General features: G+C 35.8%; 1 protein-coding gene across 1 annotated transcript in view; it reads left to right on the top strand.

Annotated features, from left to right (window-relative positions):
• The first annotated feature begins 242 nt into the window (after positions 1–242).
• Positions 243–18,004, top strand: part of LOC145300047 (vacuolar protein sorting-associated protein 72 homolog) — a 36,484-nt gene continuing 18,722 nt past the window's right edge. The window contains exons 1-2 of the mRNA XM_080144452.1: positions 243–656; positions 13,315–13,441. Coding sequence (XP_080000578.1) covers positions 13,331–13,441 — 111 coding nt within the window. The 5' untranslated portion in view covers positions 243–656; positions 13,315–13,330. The remainder of the gene's footprint in view (positions 657–13,314; positions 13,442–18,004) is intronic.

Below are 18,004 nucleotides of genomic sequence, written 5' to 3'. Positions count from 1 at the left end.
GGTGAATGTTACCGTGCTATTTTTAAAAATAGTATTTTCAAGTTAAATTCAAGTTTTACGATATCTTTTTGTTTATTAAATTGCTAGGTGAAAGTACAGAATAGTTACAATACGCCCGCCAGCCCAGTAACATACGTGTATAAGTATCAACAAAGTGATTTTTAATATCGTATTCAGCTAAATCCATAACAAACGGTACTTGTACGAATGGTTTATTTTATGATGCTACACCGTAATCACGTGATTAAAATGTTAGCAGACGAAATATTGGGAGACAAAAGAGTAAAGAAAACCAGTTTATGGAATATATTTTCGTTTTGTCATCATAGATTTTTTTTATTTTGTTTTTTAATATAGGGAAATTTCTGAACAAAAACCTATTTTATTATAAATAATTTATGTGACTAGAATAGGAATTAACTGAAGTAAAAATCACTTTCGTTTTCTAGATTTGCAATTTCAAGGCACGTTGATATGAAAGGGAGGTAATCCGTGCTAACCGGAAGTAAGGCAGGAACTTTTCAGTTGCACCGCCTAACCCGATCCGAAGTCGAAAAATAAAAAACAAAAAACTACCAAGGAACTCTATCTCTGCTAAAGTAAAATTGGAAAATTATAAAAATTATCTTCAATTCTTTCTTGGTTAACACAGTTTTGTAAGTATATAAAAATCATTTATAAATTCTAACACCCGTAACCTTTTCAATATATCTTTATTTGTTATGTATTGTTAAGAACAGAACAAATCTTGAACCGGCTTGAATATTATTTATAGTTTTAACGCAATAATATTTTTCTTCGTTTAAATGTTTTGGTTTTAAAATAAAATATAGTAATTATGTAGAATACGGACCGTGCTACTTTTGTTTTCTTTTTTAGATAGGAGTTTCAAGTTAAATTTAATTTCTACATGTATTTTTTGTTGATCCTGAATTGTTAAGTGAAAGTACGGAATAGTTACAAAACACATCCCCTTTCTAATATTTAGAATGGGTTTCTCAATAATATTATTTCAGCACGGTCCGTATTTCTGCATCACGGCCATAAATGCCGCTTTATTTATCATTCTATAATAATAAAGCAACGATTACTGAACTTTAAGCATGGCCAAAAAGTGAAAGAAAAACAAAGTTTTTTATTTTTTATTTTTATGGTACTAGTGCAGCTCTGCAGAAAGTGATCCGGACGTAAATAATAACGTTATTATTTAAAAAGCCATTCTTAACATGGGGAGGGGAGGGTGCTTTACTTTAACCTTACAATTGAATAATAATAATAATAATAAAAAAAAACAAACTTTAATTAAACTTAGAAATACGACTTAAAAAATAGCGCGGATGATGATCACTCTCTGCACTAGCGCCATTTTTATTTAAAGGAATTAAAATCTGTTAAAATCCATTATTGGTGATCAACTATTTATGCACTTTTGCCACCGCGCTATTTTTTAATAGTTTTTTTTTTTCCAGGTTAAATTCAAGCTTCACGATATCTTTATTATTAGCAATTGTCTGTATTTTTGAGATGAGGTGTTTTCATTGATTGAGATTGTCGGACTGACTTCCTCATCTTGGTTGTTATCGTCACAACGTTTCGGCCGTTTTGCCCTCCGGCCTTCATCAGGTGTTTTGTATCGAACTGGGGAACCGTTTGTTAGGAGTCTCGAACCCAACCCTTTATTACGGGGGTACCGTGTTTGAATGTTACTTTTTACTGCCTTCGTTCAGACGTTGTATCAAAGTTTACAGTTACCCAAAGGTGCTGAGTTCAATCCTGAACGAAGGCAGTAAAAGTAACATTCAAAACAGAAAATCAGCAACTATGTCCCACAGCCTAGCTGGAGTCCGAACACGGTACCCCCGTAATAATAATAAAGGGTTGGGTTCGAGACTCCTAACAAACGGTTCCTCAGTTCGATACAAAACACCTGATGAAGGCCGGAGGGCATATAGCGAATTCTTAATAGGATGCTATAAAAAAGGTATAATCAAGGACCAAGGTCTGAGGCTAAGAAATTTATCCTAACACATCAATGACAACTGGCTGAGAGAGAAAGAGAAAAAGAACGTCTTACCTCTTGCAACAGATGCCGTCTATTCCGACCTCAGGTATTAGTCCTTGTGGTCCCGTAATAATTCTTTATCAATACAATAATTGATTGAGAAAGAAAAAACAAAGGAACTACCAAGACGGTGTCCCAATAGTAAATAAGAGAAGAAGAAAAGAAAAGGAAAGAGAAGAAAAGGAACAACTTCAGACACGGTGTGAACCGATTGTAAAGATCGGGGTAAAAATTAACACCCAAGCTAGTCAACCCATACAATTTTATAGAAGGTCTAGGGTCACATGATTTATCCATTAGTATAAAAAACAATCACAAAGGGAAAGACGCTTTCGCATCCATCTCTCAAAACCCGAGGTCATTGAAGGTAGGAAAGATTTTCTTATACACTCCCGTCTCAAGAGAAAAAATAAATAAATAAATAAAATAAATGAATAAATAAATAGTAAACAGTGAAGTTGTCTGAGTACATTTTAATACAAATAACTGTTAATTTTGGGTCCAAACACTCAAAATTCTAAATTTAGATTCCCGGGACATGGATCCAACTTGATAAATTGAACAAATCCAAGAAAAATAAGTTTTAAGGGGTCGAAGCAAAAACCCCCCCAAAAAACTGAACCTTCAGCCAATCCCTGGTCCAAACATTCCAAACCAACATAAAGTGTATTCAGACATAGGGCAAGCTTCGTAATCGGTTTTTGTCAAAATTTGACTGCCAAGCCGGCTGAACTGCTAGTAAATAAATAAAAATAAAGGATAAAGAGAAAAGGAAGAAAAAAAAATGGGAGAGGTAAATAAATAATTACCTATTTTCTGAGAGTGGACTGTTAGTGAATTGAATGTAGGCAATTCCAACAGTACCAATTCTCACCCTCTGGGGGAACTTTCTGAATACCTACGCAGTTGAAATGGTACCATTGATTGCATTCATCACAGCATATCATTGGACTACCATTATCCGGTAGAACACATCCTGGGCAAATACATGCATGTTCAGCATCATTTAATAAATTATCCACCATCATATCATGGGATAATGAAGGATCCTGGTTGAGGCAACTTCCACACCGCCAACTCTCCTCTTCTGGTGGAGGTCGATATAGACCAACACAGGAAAAATGGTACCAGTCATCACAGCAGTCACAACATATCATGGCACTGCCATTGTCTGGTTCACCACAATCAGGGCAAATCCAACCAAGCTCTGTGCCCTCTTCAATAGGGTCTTCAAGTACAGATGTACAGCCATTCAGATTGTCATCAGCATTCCCCATCAAGGAATCAAGTCCATCAATGGGTTCTTGAATAGACGACTCCAAGGGATAGAGGTGCTTCAGGGAATGAACTTGCAAGGAGCCATCTCCTCGTTTTATCTGAGCAGATCTCACCAATCCGTCATCTCCTGTAAATAGACGTGTGACCCTACCCAATGCCCAAAATGGTCGAGGTTTGTTAGGGAGTTTGATTGTGACTACATCTCCCACACAAACAACTGGTGAAGTCCCTCCTTGTTGTCTTTGAGCATGCTCTCTTATACTAAGCAGATAATCTTCGTACCAAATTTTCTTAAATGTTTTTAATGCATCATTCCTGCAATTTAAGGACTCTAAAAGTTGTTTCCGAGAGGGAGGTTCTAGTTGATAAATACCCTCCCCATCCATTCTCAAAATCAAACGAGAGTTTACTACAGGGCGTAAAAAGTAATTTGGACTTATTATTTCCAAACTTGAGTCAGATGAACTTCTGTAAGTCAAGGGACGGTCATTTATGGCATTTTGTACATCAGAAATAATTGTCAGGAGATCGAAATAATCATGACTAGCTCGTCCAATTAATTTATACAAGCAAGACTTGATGGTTTTAATCAGTCTTTCCCATACACCTCCATACCAAGGAGAGTGTACAGGGATCTTAACATGCTTGATTTGGCATGTCCCCAATTTCTCCCTGAATTCACTGGAAGCAATCACCTCATGAATCATGTCACATCCAGCCACAAATGACTTAGCATTGTCACTATAAATATGCGAAGGAATCCCATAAATATTTGAAAATCGAATCAAGGCCATTAGGAATGAGTGAACAGACATATCCTCAATCAGTTCTAGATGAACTGACCGTACCTCCAAACAAGTAAAGACCAGGATATACATCTTCACCCTCTCCCCACCTCTCAGAACCCACAGATGACCCGTATAGTCTACTCCTGTGTGCAAAAATGGTCTTATCATATTCACCCGATGTTTAGGTAAATCAGTCATTTTGAGGTAGGTAAATGGAATAGAGTTAAATTTCTGGCACAAGGAGCATCCTGATAAAATTCTCTTTACCGCCTGCCTACCCTGGGGTATCCAGTACCCAGATAACCTGACCTTATTCAAGGTAGCAGGAACACCCAGATGCTTACACTGGTGGTGACAGTCCAATATTATGAGATTAGTAAGATGGTGATCCTTAGCAATAAGCAAGGGATTAACTATTTCGTATTCATATACAGAGACCTTCCCAATTCTTCCCTTGGATCGAATTAATCCTTCCTTATCCAAAAAAAGGTTTAGACTTCCCACTCTCGGTGGTATTGACCTACCTGAAGGATTTTGTAAGTATTCTAATTCCTCCCAGAAGGATTGTTTCTGCATTACTTTAATCAAGTGTGTCCGAGCCATCTTACCAAAGTCGGAGTCTCTTTTCCTCAACCTATTAATAAACTTGAACACACATGTGGTGACATTTAATAGTTTAGACAATGAAGAATATCTATCATATTGCACAACTGGCTCCTCCTGGCTGTGCGAAACAGCACAAACCATCGAAGATACAATCTTTTTGCTTTCTGGGCTCAAACAACTCAAAGGATTTTCAGGCGAAGAAATCTGTTGGTCTCTTAGCCAAGACGGTCCAGAAACCCAATATTCCAAATTGGCCCTCAGTTTAGAGGTAGGAATACCCCTGGTGATAAGGTCAGCGGGATTCTGTGCAGTAGGCACATATTTAAACTGAATGGCCACACCAAATTTAGACATCAATTCAGCCTCCCATTGACTAATGTCCTTCAATCTATTCATGGCAAAAACATTCTTGCTATTAGTCCGCCTTGTGACCAACCAGGATAATACTATTTGTGAATCAACTGCAAGAAATACCTTTTTGAAACTTACATTAGAATAGGCCTTCAACAAAGTCGGAAGGCACTTGATGGCCAAGAAGGCCGATAAAAGCTCCAGAGTTGGTAAACTCTTCGATTTAAGAGGCGCCACCTTTGCCTTGGAAAAAACCAGAGATGAAACCTTCCCCTGGACTGCATATGCTGCAAATCCATATGCCCTTTTGGATGCATCACAAAACAGAAATAATTCAGCTTCCCTCCCTTCGTCAAGGGTTTTTCTAGGGAAGGTAACAGAACCAAGTTCTGACAATTCATGAGCGATGACTGCCCATTTGGATTGAAGTTCACTTGGCACAATTTCATCCCACTCAAAACCTAATTTCCACAACTCACTAACAAGAGTACGTGCCTGTATAGATACCGGCAAACATAATGAGAGTGGATCGAATATCCTTGATGCTTCAGACAGTATATGCCTTTTAGTTGCTGCCTCAGGGTTACAATTATAGGAAGCAATATTGATGGTATCAGTAAGAGGATCGTAACAATAACCTAATACCTTCTCCCAAGGACAGCTGTGACTCACAAGAGTACCATCTCTCCTCATTAAATCGTGTAATTCTGTATGATTAGAATTGCAAGATTGGAGTATGAATCCTCCTTCTTGCAATCTTTCTACTGCTCGTGTATACAAGCCCGTTAACTCATCCAAGGAATTGCTCGTTTTAATCAGATTATCTACATAAAAATTAGACTGTAACATCCCAGTGCAATCATCCAAAGGATAACGCCCAGCATGAAATTTTAGTATGCAATTCAAGATGAATGGGCTTGCACTAAACCCAAATAAGATTGTTGTGTAACGATAACACATTAGCTTATTATTTTTTCGCAGAAAGAAACAAAATTTATTCTTATCAGATTCACTAGATAATCGAATCATCAAGAATGCCTTCTTGATGTCTGCTAAAAATACATACCTATTTGTTCGGAAAAGCAGAGTTAAATCAAGCATGTCCCCTGTTAAGTTGATCCCAGGATAAGCAGCATCATTTAGAGAGACAGAGTTCTTAGTTTTAAAAGAACAGTTAAAAACTGGTCGAATTTTAGTTGTAGTTGTATGCTCGTCTTTGAACACAGGTCTATGTGGAACCCACACATAATGCTTGTATTCCTGAGGGGAGCATTCTAGGGGTTCAATTATCCCTTCTCTTTCTTGGTCTTCAAAAACCTTAATATACTCCTCATATAAGTCCTTCTTCTTTAAATTGAATACTACTCTGTCCAGCACCTTAAGTGCTATATGATGGTTAGATTGAACCTGAGATAACTTGTCCTTATGCCAAGGCAATTTAACCAAATAATGACCATCTTTATAAACTATGTTTTGCATGAATTCTTCCATCTTTTGATTGTCATAGTCAGAAACCGATTCTATGTCAGGCAGTCCCAAGGATTCTAGACTAAACATCCATTCCAAGCCCCGATCCACAGTGCTTCCTTCAAAAATGTCGGCAAATGGATCCACATAGGTCGGAACAGGATTCACAATACTATTAACCAAAGAATCGTTACAATATTACTGCCTGTCAATTTCATAGCTCAAGGCTCCCGGAGTTATAGCAATCTTACTGATTTGGTTCTCATGCAAAAAATGTTTTGTATTTCCTATGGGGATAATGCCAGCGGATGTCTGCCAAGCCGCACCATTCATGCATCGTGTTATCTTCATGGGACGCATATATTGAATCAAATCAATTCCCATGAGACCCCACAATTGTACACTGCCACTCTCTATCTCTGCAGCAAAGGTATAATTCAGTTTTCTTAGGTTTTCCCAAACCAGAGGAAGGTCTGGTACTTTGTGAGACAGATTCAATTTGCAATCAATTAGAATAGGCAGTTGGGGGGCTACTCCTGGCAAGACCTCTACAACTGCTGTTAACTGCTTGAAAATGCGACGTTTTCTCCCCACAAAGGTCACAACGTCCATGGCCACCTCCTCCCACGAGTCTGGATCGCACTTCAGGTGCTGAAGAACCCTTTCAGAGAAATATGACCTCTGACTGCCTGAATCAATAAGGCAATTCAGAGAAACTGAGGAGGCTCCCCTTTTAATTGTGATGTTGACCATTGCCAGTAGGTTTTGAATGTCCCCAAGTTTTGTACTTATGCTAGTATTTATTTCTGTTTCCTCTAGTACAAATTGAGGACACATAGAAGCATAATGCCTCAGAGACTTACAATACCTGCAAGGGAATCTAAATCCCTTGACTCCTGGACAGGCTTTCTGATCATGGCTGGCAACTGTGCAGAACTCACATAATCCAAGTTGCCTACAGCGTTGCAGGCGCTCATTGTATGAGGGATAGGTAGTACACTGAGAACTAGTGTGTCCATTTCTTGCACAAAAATTGCAATAAGGAATCTTGTCTTCCAAGTCTAGGTCTGCGTGAAAACTTTGTAATGCAGAATTTTTAGGTGGGCTTCTCGTCCAAACAGCATTTGACCTTGGCTTAAACCGTGGAATCAGTTCTGTCTTAGGAGTTGAAATAGGTTTAATCCGGAGTAATGCTTTAATAACTTCGTGACTATACTGCAGTATGCAGTTCAAGCCAGGATATGGTGTGCTAGAGCCTCTAATGAGCTCTGCCTTTATCTCATCAGGGATCTTATCAAATAGGATATGAGCCACCAGACATCCACTTCCGGAGTCCTCAACTAAAAAATCATAACCATAGTCTGAATCTAACTCACCAAGTTCATACTGAACCTGGGAAAGATATTCCTTTAGTTGTTCGTAAGACTTGTCCACCTTAGGTGTAGACTGCACTATTCTTTTAAAAATTTCTTCCCTAATGGCTTCTCTGTCCCAGTATTCCTCTTTTAAAATATTTATGGCCACATCATAATTATGGTCATTTTCTGACAGGTGATGGATCAGATGAAATGGCCGACCTATCACATATGCCTTAAGGCATATGAGTTTTTCCTTCTTTGAGCTCACTCCAGATGTGCAAAACTCAAAACGGGTTAGGAAATCCCGCAGGGCAAATTTATTGGTTTTATCAACGCCAGTAAATGTTGGACATGTTATTTTAGGCTTCGCTAATTCAATGCCAGATTGAGCTGGGGAAGGTAGAGTGGGAGGAGTTGAGGTTAGTAAAGGGGAATGGATCTCTGGAACCGGTAAGGAAGCATCTAACTGCGACAATAATTTATTCACCCTGGTTTTGTAAGTGAAACTGTCTGTCAAACAGCTCCTCATCTCAATCGATGGTGTCTCCTTCATTATTTTCTTGTCAATATGCAATAACTCTTGGAGCCACTGGAGAATGTCTCGTTTATGAAGTTCTAATACATCTCTCTCAAGAGGTTCAAGTCCACTAAGATTTTCTAGTGTTAAGTCTATCATCGTACGAGTGACTCTCTGATCTTCCAATAAGGATGACCGTGATGATTGTTCAACTTGTAAGGAATTCATTTTAATATAAAAAACAGTACCTGTTGCAATGTATAGCGAATTCTTAATAGGATGCTATAAAAAAGGTATAATCAAGGACCAAGGTCTGAGGCTAAGAAATTTATCCTAACACATCAATGACAACTGGCTGAGAGAGAAAGAGAAAAAGAACGTCTTACCTCTTGCAACAGATGCCGTCGGTTGCGACCTCAGGTATTAGTCCTTGTGGTCCCGTAATAATTCTTTATCAATACAATAATTGATTGAGAAAGAAAAAACAAAGGAACTACCAAGACGGTGTCCCAATAGTAAATAAGAGAAGAAGAAAAGGAACAACTTCAGACACGGTGTGAACCGATTGTAAAGATCGGGGTAAAAATTAACACCCAAGCTAGTCAACCCATACAATTTTATAGAAGGTCTAGGGTCACATGATTTATCCATTAGTATAAAAAACAATCACAAAGGGAAAGACGCTTTCGCATCCATCTCTCAAAACCCGAGGTCATTGAAGGTAGGAAAGATTTTCTTATAGGCAAAACGGCCGAAACGTTGTGACGATAACAACCAAGATGAGGAAGTCAGTCCGACAATCTCAATCAATCTTTATTATTATTATCATTATTATTATTATTAAATTATGGAAGAACAGAATAGTTACAAAACACTCTCCTCTCCCATGTTAATAATGGCGGTACTTGATCCGTGCTGAAATAATAACGTTATTATTTAAAAAGCCGTTCTTAACATGGGGAGGGTGTTTTGTACCTATTCTATACTTTAACCTTACAATTGAATAAAAAAAACAAATCATAAAACTTTAATTAAACTTGGAAATACGATTTAAAAAATAGCACGGATCAGTAAGTGCACTAGCACCATTATGGCTTTTTGGAGTATGGAGGACTGGAGGGGACTAAATAAACTATATTTAGCCATGTATTTTTAACGTTGGATTTGATGATTAAGTGAAGGTTTTAATTGTTTTTTCATGAGCATTATATATATATATATATGTTTGTTTTACTGTACACATAGATTCGAAAAAGTTGTCACAAAACAAATATAGAACAAATAAATGTTATCAAAGGCAAGATAAGTTACTTTTCTACCTAACTGGGTATGTTTTTAGTGTTTATATTTAATGTAAAATGTTTATTCAGCTCGAAAAACATACAGTGTTTACCGATGTATTGGAAAATTTAAAATGGCGGTCGACTCTCTCTTTGAGATGGTAAGTTTGGGAAAATGAGTTATAATAAAAAACAGACAAAATACTGTTAGAAACTCACTTAATATACGTTACTGTGACATAGGCTGACATATATTCAGTGTGTTCGATTATGTGTTTTAAAAGCAAAAGTTTTAAATTTTACCTTTTTTAGTTAACAAAGAGTATATATATATATATATATATATATATATATATATATATATATATATATATATAGCTTTTTTTGTTTTTGTTTTAATTATCGCTGAAGGAAAAGGACAGAGAGAGAGAGAGGTTGAACCTGTAGCGAAAGAAAGAGCATAAGGAGAAGGAGAGAGGATGAAGAGTTGAAGAAAACGTTCCACAGATATCAGCATCCCCTCCATCCCTTAAGGCTGAGTCCACGATTTGACATGGTAAGCGCACCGTCTGACCCCTTTTGGTTCCGGATGCTTAGTGGCAAAAGTGAACAAAAAAAGAAAGGGAAAGGCAAGCAAAATACAGTTGAAGAGAGAGGAAAAAAAAAGGCATTTTTCTTATAGACACTCCTCAGCAAACCGTCATGGCTAATGGGTGGTGAAAAAATCCCACCCAAATAGCGAAAAAGAAAGAGAGGCGACTGTAGCTTCGATGGGCATGAAGTTAAAAAAACAAAAACTAACTAAAGGAAACTCGGAACTTGCAAAGATGTCAGTGTTCTTGCAAAAATGTCTCTGTATGAGACTGAATTGTTGAGGAAACCACTCTCCTCAAGCGAGATTTGACTGATGAATTTGAAAGGCGAAATCCATCAAAGGAGATAATGGCAAATTAATTTGAAATTATTTGTTTAACTAAAAAAATTCAATAAATAGATAGTAATTAGTTTTAACTGTTAATTTTAATAATAAATAAACTGGAAACACGAGATCAGAAAAAAGAAGGTTAGCTAGAATAAAAAGTAAATTTAATTCTAATTTCAATTGTAACACTTTTAATTTATCTCCTCTATAATATTTTGATTGCAGAAATTACCCTCTGGACCAAAGTACTGTAGATTTGCAACAACAGATGCTACATACAAATTTGTTATGTCTAGACTCTTAGCCACTATCTTATGTAACTTTAGAACGACATTTTAGTCATTAAAATAAAATCCTACATTTCATCCTAGGAGCAACATCATCACAATCACAACCATCTTTAGAGGAAGTAGTTCCTATTTTTCCTCTAAATATCAAGTTGTCTTACCAGCCCCAGTTATCACTGGCAGGAATTCTGCACTTTTGACAGATATGGGGTTTCACCCTTCGTAACTGAAACATAAACACATAGACATAGCATAATCTTTCCCTTTTCTAATTAAAAAATAATAAAATCTCCCCAGACTAATTCCGCTCATTCTGATTGACTGACCTTTGACCATTGCTATATTCCAGATCAGCAGTATTCACATGCTAAACAAACGCTAATGTACCATTGAAATATGGCATCACAATGGTACCTACTCTGAGTAAATTGCAGTGTTCATTTTCTTACATTTTATGGCATAGGTTTGCATTTCCTCTCTCTCTCTCTCTCGGCCCCTCCTCCTATCTCTCTCTGTATATATTCTTCCCAACTCTCTCTCTCTCTCTTGTTCTCTCACTCGCTTTATACATTTCTTTTTATGCCGAAGAAAAAAAAACATTTCATGGCGATGTTGAAGAAAAACACAAATATTTATTTCCTCTCTTTCTCGCTCACCTGCTTTGTAGATTTGTTCCAGTAATTAATTATATTTTTCCAAACATAGTTATGTGTTTTTTAATCTGTACTTTATATAAATATACCTCATTTAAACCTGTGCTATCTATTATGACTGTCGCTGATTTAAAAATAAATGTTTCAGCAATATCATCTATGGAATTCACACTTATTATGTTGTTTGAATTTAATGTTTTCTTAACTTCTGTGAAATATTCACACTTTAAAACTGTTAAACTATTTTCATAATTATCTATATTTTATATTTATTTTATTCACCCTCCCTTATAATGAAAAAATATATAAAAATATATAAACTTTTCATCAATTGCTTTTTATTTTTTAATCGCATTTCTTTTCAAATAACTATGTTTATTTAAGTGAATGTTATATATTTTGTCAAAGTGTTTAAATATTTAAAAAAGATATTTATTTGCAGAAACATGAAAAGAAAACAAATGTGTTACATGTTTTTATGGTTTTAGCAATTTCAAAAATGTGAATGTGCAACAGAAAATAGTTTAACAGTTTTAAAATGTGGGTGGGGGTGGGGTAAATTTGTACATTAGGTCCACTTCAACAATTTTCTTTAGAATAATAACTTTTGTAGGTTTTCAACTCTGCTGGTTAAGGAAATCTCATTCAAATTTTGGGGAGACAAATACTTTTAGAGATATAAAGACCTATATTATGCGTTGTAATTCACTGGTTGCCAGGTTTGTATACACGTGCGATAAACAAATCTACTTCTCTCCTACTGCCACTGCCACCCCACAATTTTTTTCTTTTTTTTTTGTAGCATTTGTGGGTGGGAATGCTGACAATGATTATCATACTTAAATTTGGGGGAATTATCCCCCCCCCTCCCCAAAAGGGGGTTGTTTAACTCCAAAAGCCTTCTTTACATGGGGATGTTTGGGATGTCTATTCCAAACACCGTTCTTAACATTACAATACTCAAATAAGTGAAATGAAAAAAGCTGTAATTGTTTTGATTTTTAAAATATATCATATGTACCCAATGTCATTTATAGAAGAGTCAACATTTTGCTTTATAAATAAAATAATTACAACTGTTTTCCTTTCATCATCATCATAACATTTTTTTCCATCTCAGGGTCCATTGTCAGTGTCTGAAGCATCCTTTAAGCTCGCATCAAAACATGCCTTGCTTAGGGGACAATCTGTGAGGATGTGTGGGATAGTTTGTTCATCGATGTCGCAGACACACCAAACGTCCTGTACATATTTCCACTTGTGCAGTTTGTTCTGTGTCTTGGCAACTTTTGCTTGGGTCCAGTTCAATTTTACCCACTTTTTCTGGGAAGTTCAAGCCTGCTGGGATGCATTCTTTAGCTGCTGGAAGAGTCTTATTGTTGTTATTTTTGACTGATTCATTCTACCAACATAGGTGGAAGGATGCTAGTGTTGTTCGTCCAAGGCCTGTGACAGTTGCAAAGCTCTTACAAGATGATAGTTGCTGCGGCACCTCTTGTTTCCTTTCAATATGTGTATTCTAACCCATTTTTAGTAATTACAGTTTCAACTTGATAATAAAACATTAGATACACTTCGACTTGATATAATCAATACAAAATATTTCCTTTTTTGTTTGAAAATTGTCACTTTTATCTGCGTGAGAAAAAAAAAAGCAACCTATTTCGAATGAATCCTGATTTTTACATATCGTTTAATGAGGTCCGGTTGAAACATTCTGAATATTTTTTTTTCTTTTTGACTAGGAATTAAAAGACAAAAATGGCTGCTACCAGAGAACCACGGGCAACTGCAGGCAACCGAATGGCCAAGCTTTTAAATGATGAAGAAGAGGATGAATTTTACAAGACGACCTACGGTGGTTTCAACGAGGTAAGTTCAAGTTATGATTCAAGGAAAATCTGCATTTATTATAATCATGGATATTGTTATAAAAATCAAATTTTTGTGTTAAACGTTGTGCTAGGTTCTTAATCCGCTTTAGGAAAATAAATTTGTAATGAAAAGAGGGATAGCTGAAAGATATATATCAAAGTAGTTTGTAGAATCCCTGTCAAAGGGATTTGAATGACACAATCTTTTTGTGTTTTGCAGTTGACAGCTCCACTACCAGATCCAGCACTACAGCATGAGGGGGAATCACTTTGTGGTTCCAGCCTCTGTTCCTTGACTACCTTTCTAAAGTGGCAGCCCCCCCCCCCCCCGGGTCAGCAAGTGGTTATGTAGCACTGATATCATCTGCCGATAAATGTCATCAAGCCACATACACCTTCCAGCCATCATCAACATCAACAACTGATTTTGATGACATACACTACCCTATAGATGATGCTAGACCTGTTTCCTTCATCTCCCTTCTTTCACCATAAAAAATTCACCTCTTTTTCGTAGTGTAATTTATACTAAAATTTATACTAAAAAGTCTGAAAGATGTATAGCTTAATAAGACAAAAAATTTTTTTTCAATTTCTGATTTTTTTTTCTAATTGGGGATGAGACATCCCACCGGATGCCAGACATTCACCTACTATCTCATACATTTCAACCAAGATCTCCTTTTAAGATTCTAACTGCTCTTTTAAGTGCAAGTGTTTGTATCTCTCTTGTACTTGGTTCACTGGGTATATTTGCCAGGTAGTTTTTCAAATTATTTTTCATGAGTCTGGTTACTCCTATAATTACTGGAATGATGGAGATCTTCCTAAAATTCCAGTTTCTTTTCATTTCATACGTAAGACCTTGGTATTTGGTATCTTTTCCCTCTCAATTCTGTTTAACCTAACATCATTGAGGACTTCTACTAAGGTTGCTTCTTTCTCCTTCTTGTCCCATATCACTATGTCAGGTTTTATGGTTTCATTTTCTAGGTACGTAGCCATAGGGATTGCATATTCATATTGGATGGTGTATGACTTATTTCCAACTGTTTTTTCTGGTATATATTGCCAGGACTTGCTGCTGCATTAGATACTCAACTTTTTACAGATCGTTCAGTAGAATTTCTATTAAAATGTGACACAAGGTCAGTTTAATCATCATCACGATCATCATATTCAGTTTAACATCCGTTTTCACATTGTTTTGGTCAATGTGTAACAGTAATCCAAATGATCCAAATTATCGGCCACATCTAAAAAATTTACAAACATAACCTATCTCTAGACAGGTCTTCATTTATTCCTCTCTCTCAAGTCCATCCTTAATCACTTCCTCGCATGTTTTCCTTGACCTTCCCCTGCGAGTTGACCCTGCTACCTCAACTCTTCTACAAACTCTAACCTAGTTATTTTTATTCATTCTTTCAACATGGCCATACCATCAAAGTCTATTATGAGAATTTTATTCTCGTATAGTTTAGAACTCTGGCAGAGCAAAAAATAGACACAACATTGAAAAGCACACTTACCTGATTAAGGCAGGTCGTCTCATCTCGATTACAAAATTATGTTGCATCATTTTTCTGCTCAGCCGAGCCTGGTAGTTAAAACTTCATAAGAAGTGGAAGGGAAAAAAATCTTCTGTGAAGATTATCATTATTCCTTGACTTTAGGTCCATTTAAACGATGTTCCAATAGAAAAAGGCGGATAATTCCGTCGAAGAAGTAAAACCAAAATCAACATTCTTAGCTGATTAGAAAGACGATATTACGTCAAGAAAAGAATATCTAACTTAGTAGGTTAAATTGTCTCAAAGGTACCATGAGAATATTGGGCGCCAAAACCATTAAATTTATAAGAATATTAAAAATGAGTCCGTCATGCATGAAAGATTTACTCGGACTGAAGTTTTCAGTTTAAACATGACCACGCTCGTGGGTTAAAATTTCAAATCAACCAATGAGAAAGACTGTAATTAAAACAATGTGTTAAATCAAGCAATGAAATGACACGATTCAAGTCGTGTAATTTCTCACATTGTTTGTCATACATTTTGTCATACATCACATTATAATCTCTGTATAATGTGAGAAGTTGAGTTACTTCAAAAAGAGGGGATCAAAAAAATGTCCAGACAAACCAAATGAATTCTCAACCAATTTCTTTAACGAGCTGTACTAATAAAGTACTAAAAGGTATAATCAAGAAGAGACTGACATTGTACTTGATTTGCTATAGATCTAAACCCATTCATACAATAAACCCATCCATACAATGAACCCGTTCATACAATAAACCTGTCCATACAATGAACCCGTCCATACAATAACCCCGTCCATACAATAAACCCATCCATACGATAAACCCATTCATACAATAAACCCGTCCATACGATAAACCCGTTCATACGATGAACCCATCCGTACGATAAACCCGTCCATACAATAAACCCATTCATATAATAAATCCGTTCATACGATAATGCCCTGATAAAATAAGTAAATGGACTATGGAAGATGGCTTTAAACTATCAAAAAAAATCAAATGTCTACACTTTTGCCAATTCATAAAATACACAACTTATCATAATCCTGAAATTCCTCTCATCAAACAACATAAATTCCTTGGTGTTACACTTGATCATAAGCTATTCTTTATTCTACCTATTAAATATCTAAGAACAAAATGTAACAAAGCTATTCAACTACTAAAAGTAATCACTTGCACTGAGTGAGGAACTGACAAGAAAATATCAAACAATCCATTATATTATCTTTTCAGTCCCCACTCCTTTAGACCTGCTTTCATTTTATCTTGCAATTACTTATAACATCCCCAACTAACTTTCGGAAGAACCCCCCCCCCTCCCGCTTTTCTTTTATATCGCAAGTTTCTTAAAACGTGACTAGCAAAAGCTTTTCTTTTAACGGTTAATTTAAAAAAAAAAAGAAAAAAAAGTCTTGAACGCTGTTATTAAAACTTAAATTCTTTTCTTCATGTTTTGACAAACTTTTGGGTTTGACCTTTACTCCCGATCTGACATGGAACACATATCAAATCCATTGCCAAAGTCGCTGGAAAAATGGTAGGATCCTTCTACCACTCCAGTAGATATCTCATTTTTGATGCAATTCTCTACCTATATAAAAGCCAGGTACGGCCAATGATGGAGTATTCTTGCCACATCTGCGCAGGATAAGCTGCTAGAAGCAGCTTATCCTGCCTGGACAGAGTTCAAAATAGACTTTGTAGTCTAATGAGGGATGCCCTTTTCTCTTCCCTGCAACCTCTTTCCCACAGAGCCTGTCTCTGCTTTATCGTTATTTTTATGGCAAGTGTTCATCTGAGCTTCAATCTATGGTTCCCTCCTTGCCAAACTTTCACAAAAAACATTCATTTAACCAAAAACATTATCAATAATTTCCCACACTCTTTATCTGTGCTTAAACCTAAACATAGATTCCATGAACAAAGCTTCTTTCTTAGAACTGCGCCCCTGTGGAACTCTCTTCCATTTGCCTGCTTTATAGCCGACTATAATTTGATTGTCTTCAAGTCCAATGTAAACAAGTTCTTGATGAGCCGTCCCCTTAAGTAATCCAATTTACCAAATTTCCACTTCTAACAATTACTATGATATTGTCCTATTGACTACTGTACACTCTTTAACACTTATCCTCAAGTGGCCTCTGGGCCTTGATAAGTGATGCCTATGTAAAAAAAAAAAAGAAAAGAAAAACGAGGTAGAAGTTAGTGAAGGTGGAGAGTAAGGAGGAGAAAAAAATTCATTTATGCCATTGCTATAAAAAATGTCATATTATATATATATATATATATATATATATATATATATATATATATATATATATAAAATTCTTTTGAATTATTTTGGACCATCGTCCAATTACGCGATTTCCTTGGATTTTACTTGTGCGAATGGAAAATTAAATTAACTTTCTTGGACTTACATTTTTGGATTTTACCATCATTGGATACCTTACTTTTCACCTGACTATCCATTCACGTAAAATCACCTTTTTCTTCACCATATTCCCTCTGCTTCACTTTTTGTTATCAAGTAAGATTTTTGACTTACTTGCAGTTTCATCAAATATTTTTGTATGCAAAATCCGATCCCGCATTTTGCTAATTCCTACCCTCTGATGAGAAGGGAAGTATTTCTTTGAAACTCCGCGGATTAAGAACTATCCACTTATTAAGTGTTTCCTTTTCAGATTAAATATGTTTTTAACTCTTTTTCAAAGTGTTTTTTAACATGTTTTATTAACTATTTGCTTTTATATATATGGAGATAACTTCAAGTTTTTTTCTTATTTTTATTTATTTATTTTTTGATAACAAAAAATTCCAGTCAAAAGGTAGAGTTACATATTTGTTTATTCAACTTTTTTTTATGTATGTTAAAGCAATTAAACAATTTTGTAACACTAAAAATAACATATTGTTAATGTTTAATAAATAAAACTTGTATCCTATTAATCTATATTAATAAAACCTGCAGACAATTGATGAAGATGAAATCATCCTTAACTTTTT

This window comes from Euprymna scolopes, chromosome 2 (genome assembly GCF_053919585.1).
Source record: "Euprymna scolopes isolate OS-2025 chromosome 2, ASM5391958v1, whole genome shotgun sequence".
NCBI classification, from domain to species: domain Eukaryota; kingdom Metazoa; phylum Mollusca; class Cephalopoda; order Sepiida; family Sepiolidae; genus Euprymna; species Euprymna scolopes.
This window is presented reverse-complemented; position numbering and strand designations above follow the sequence as displayed.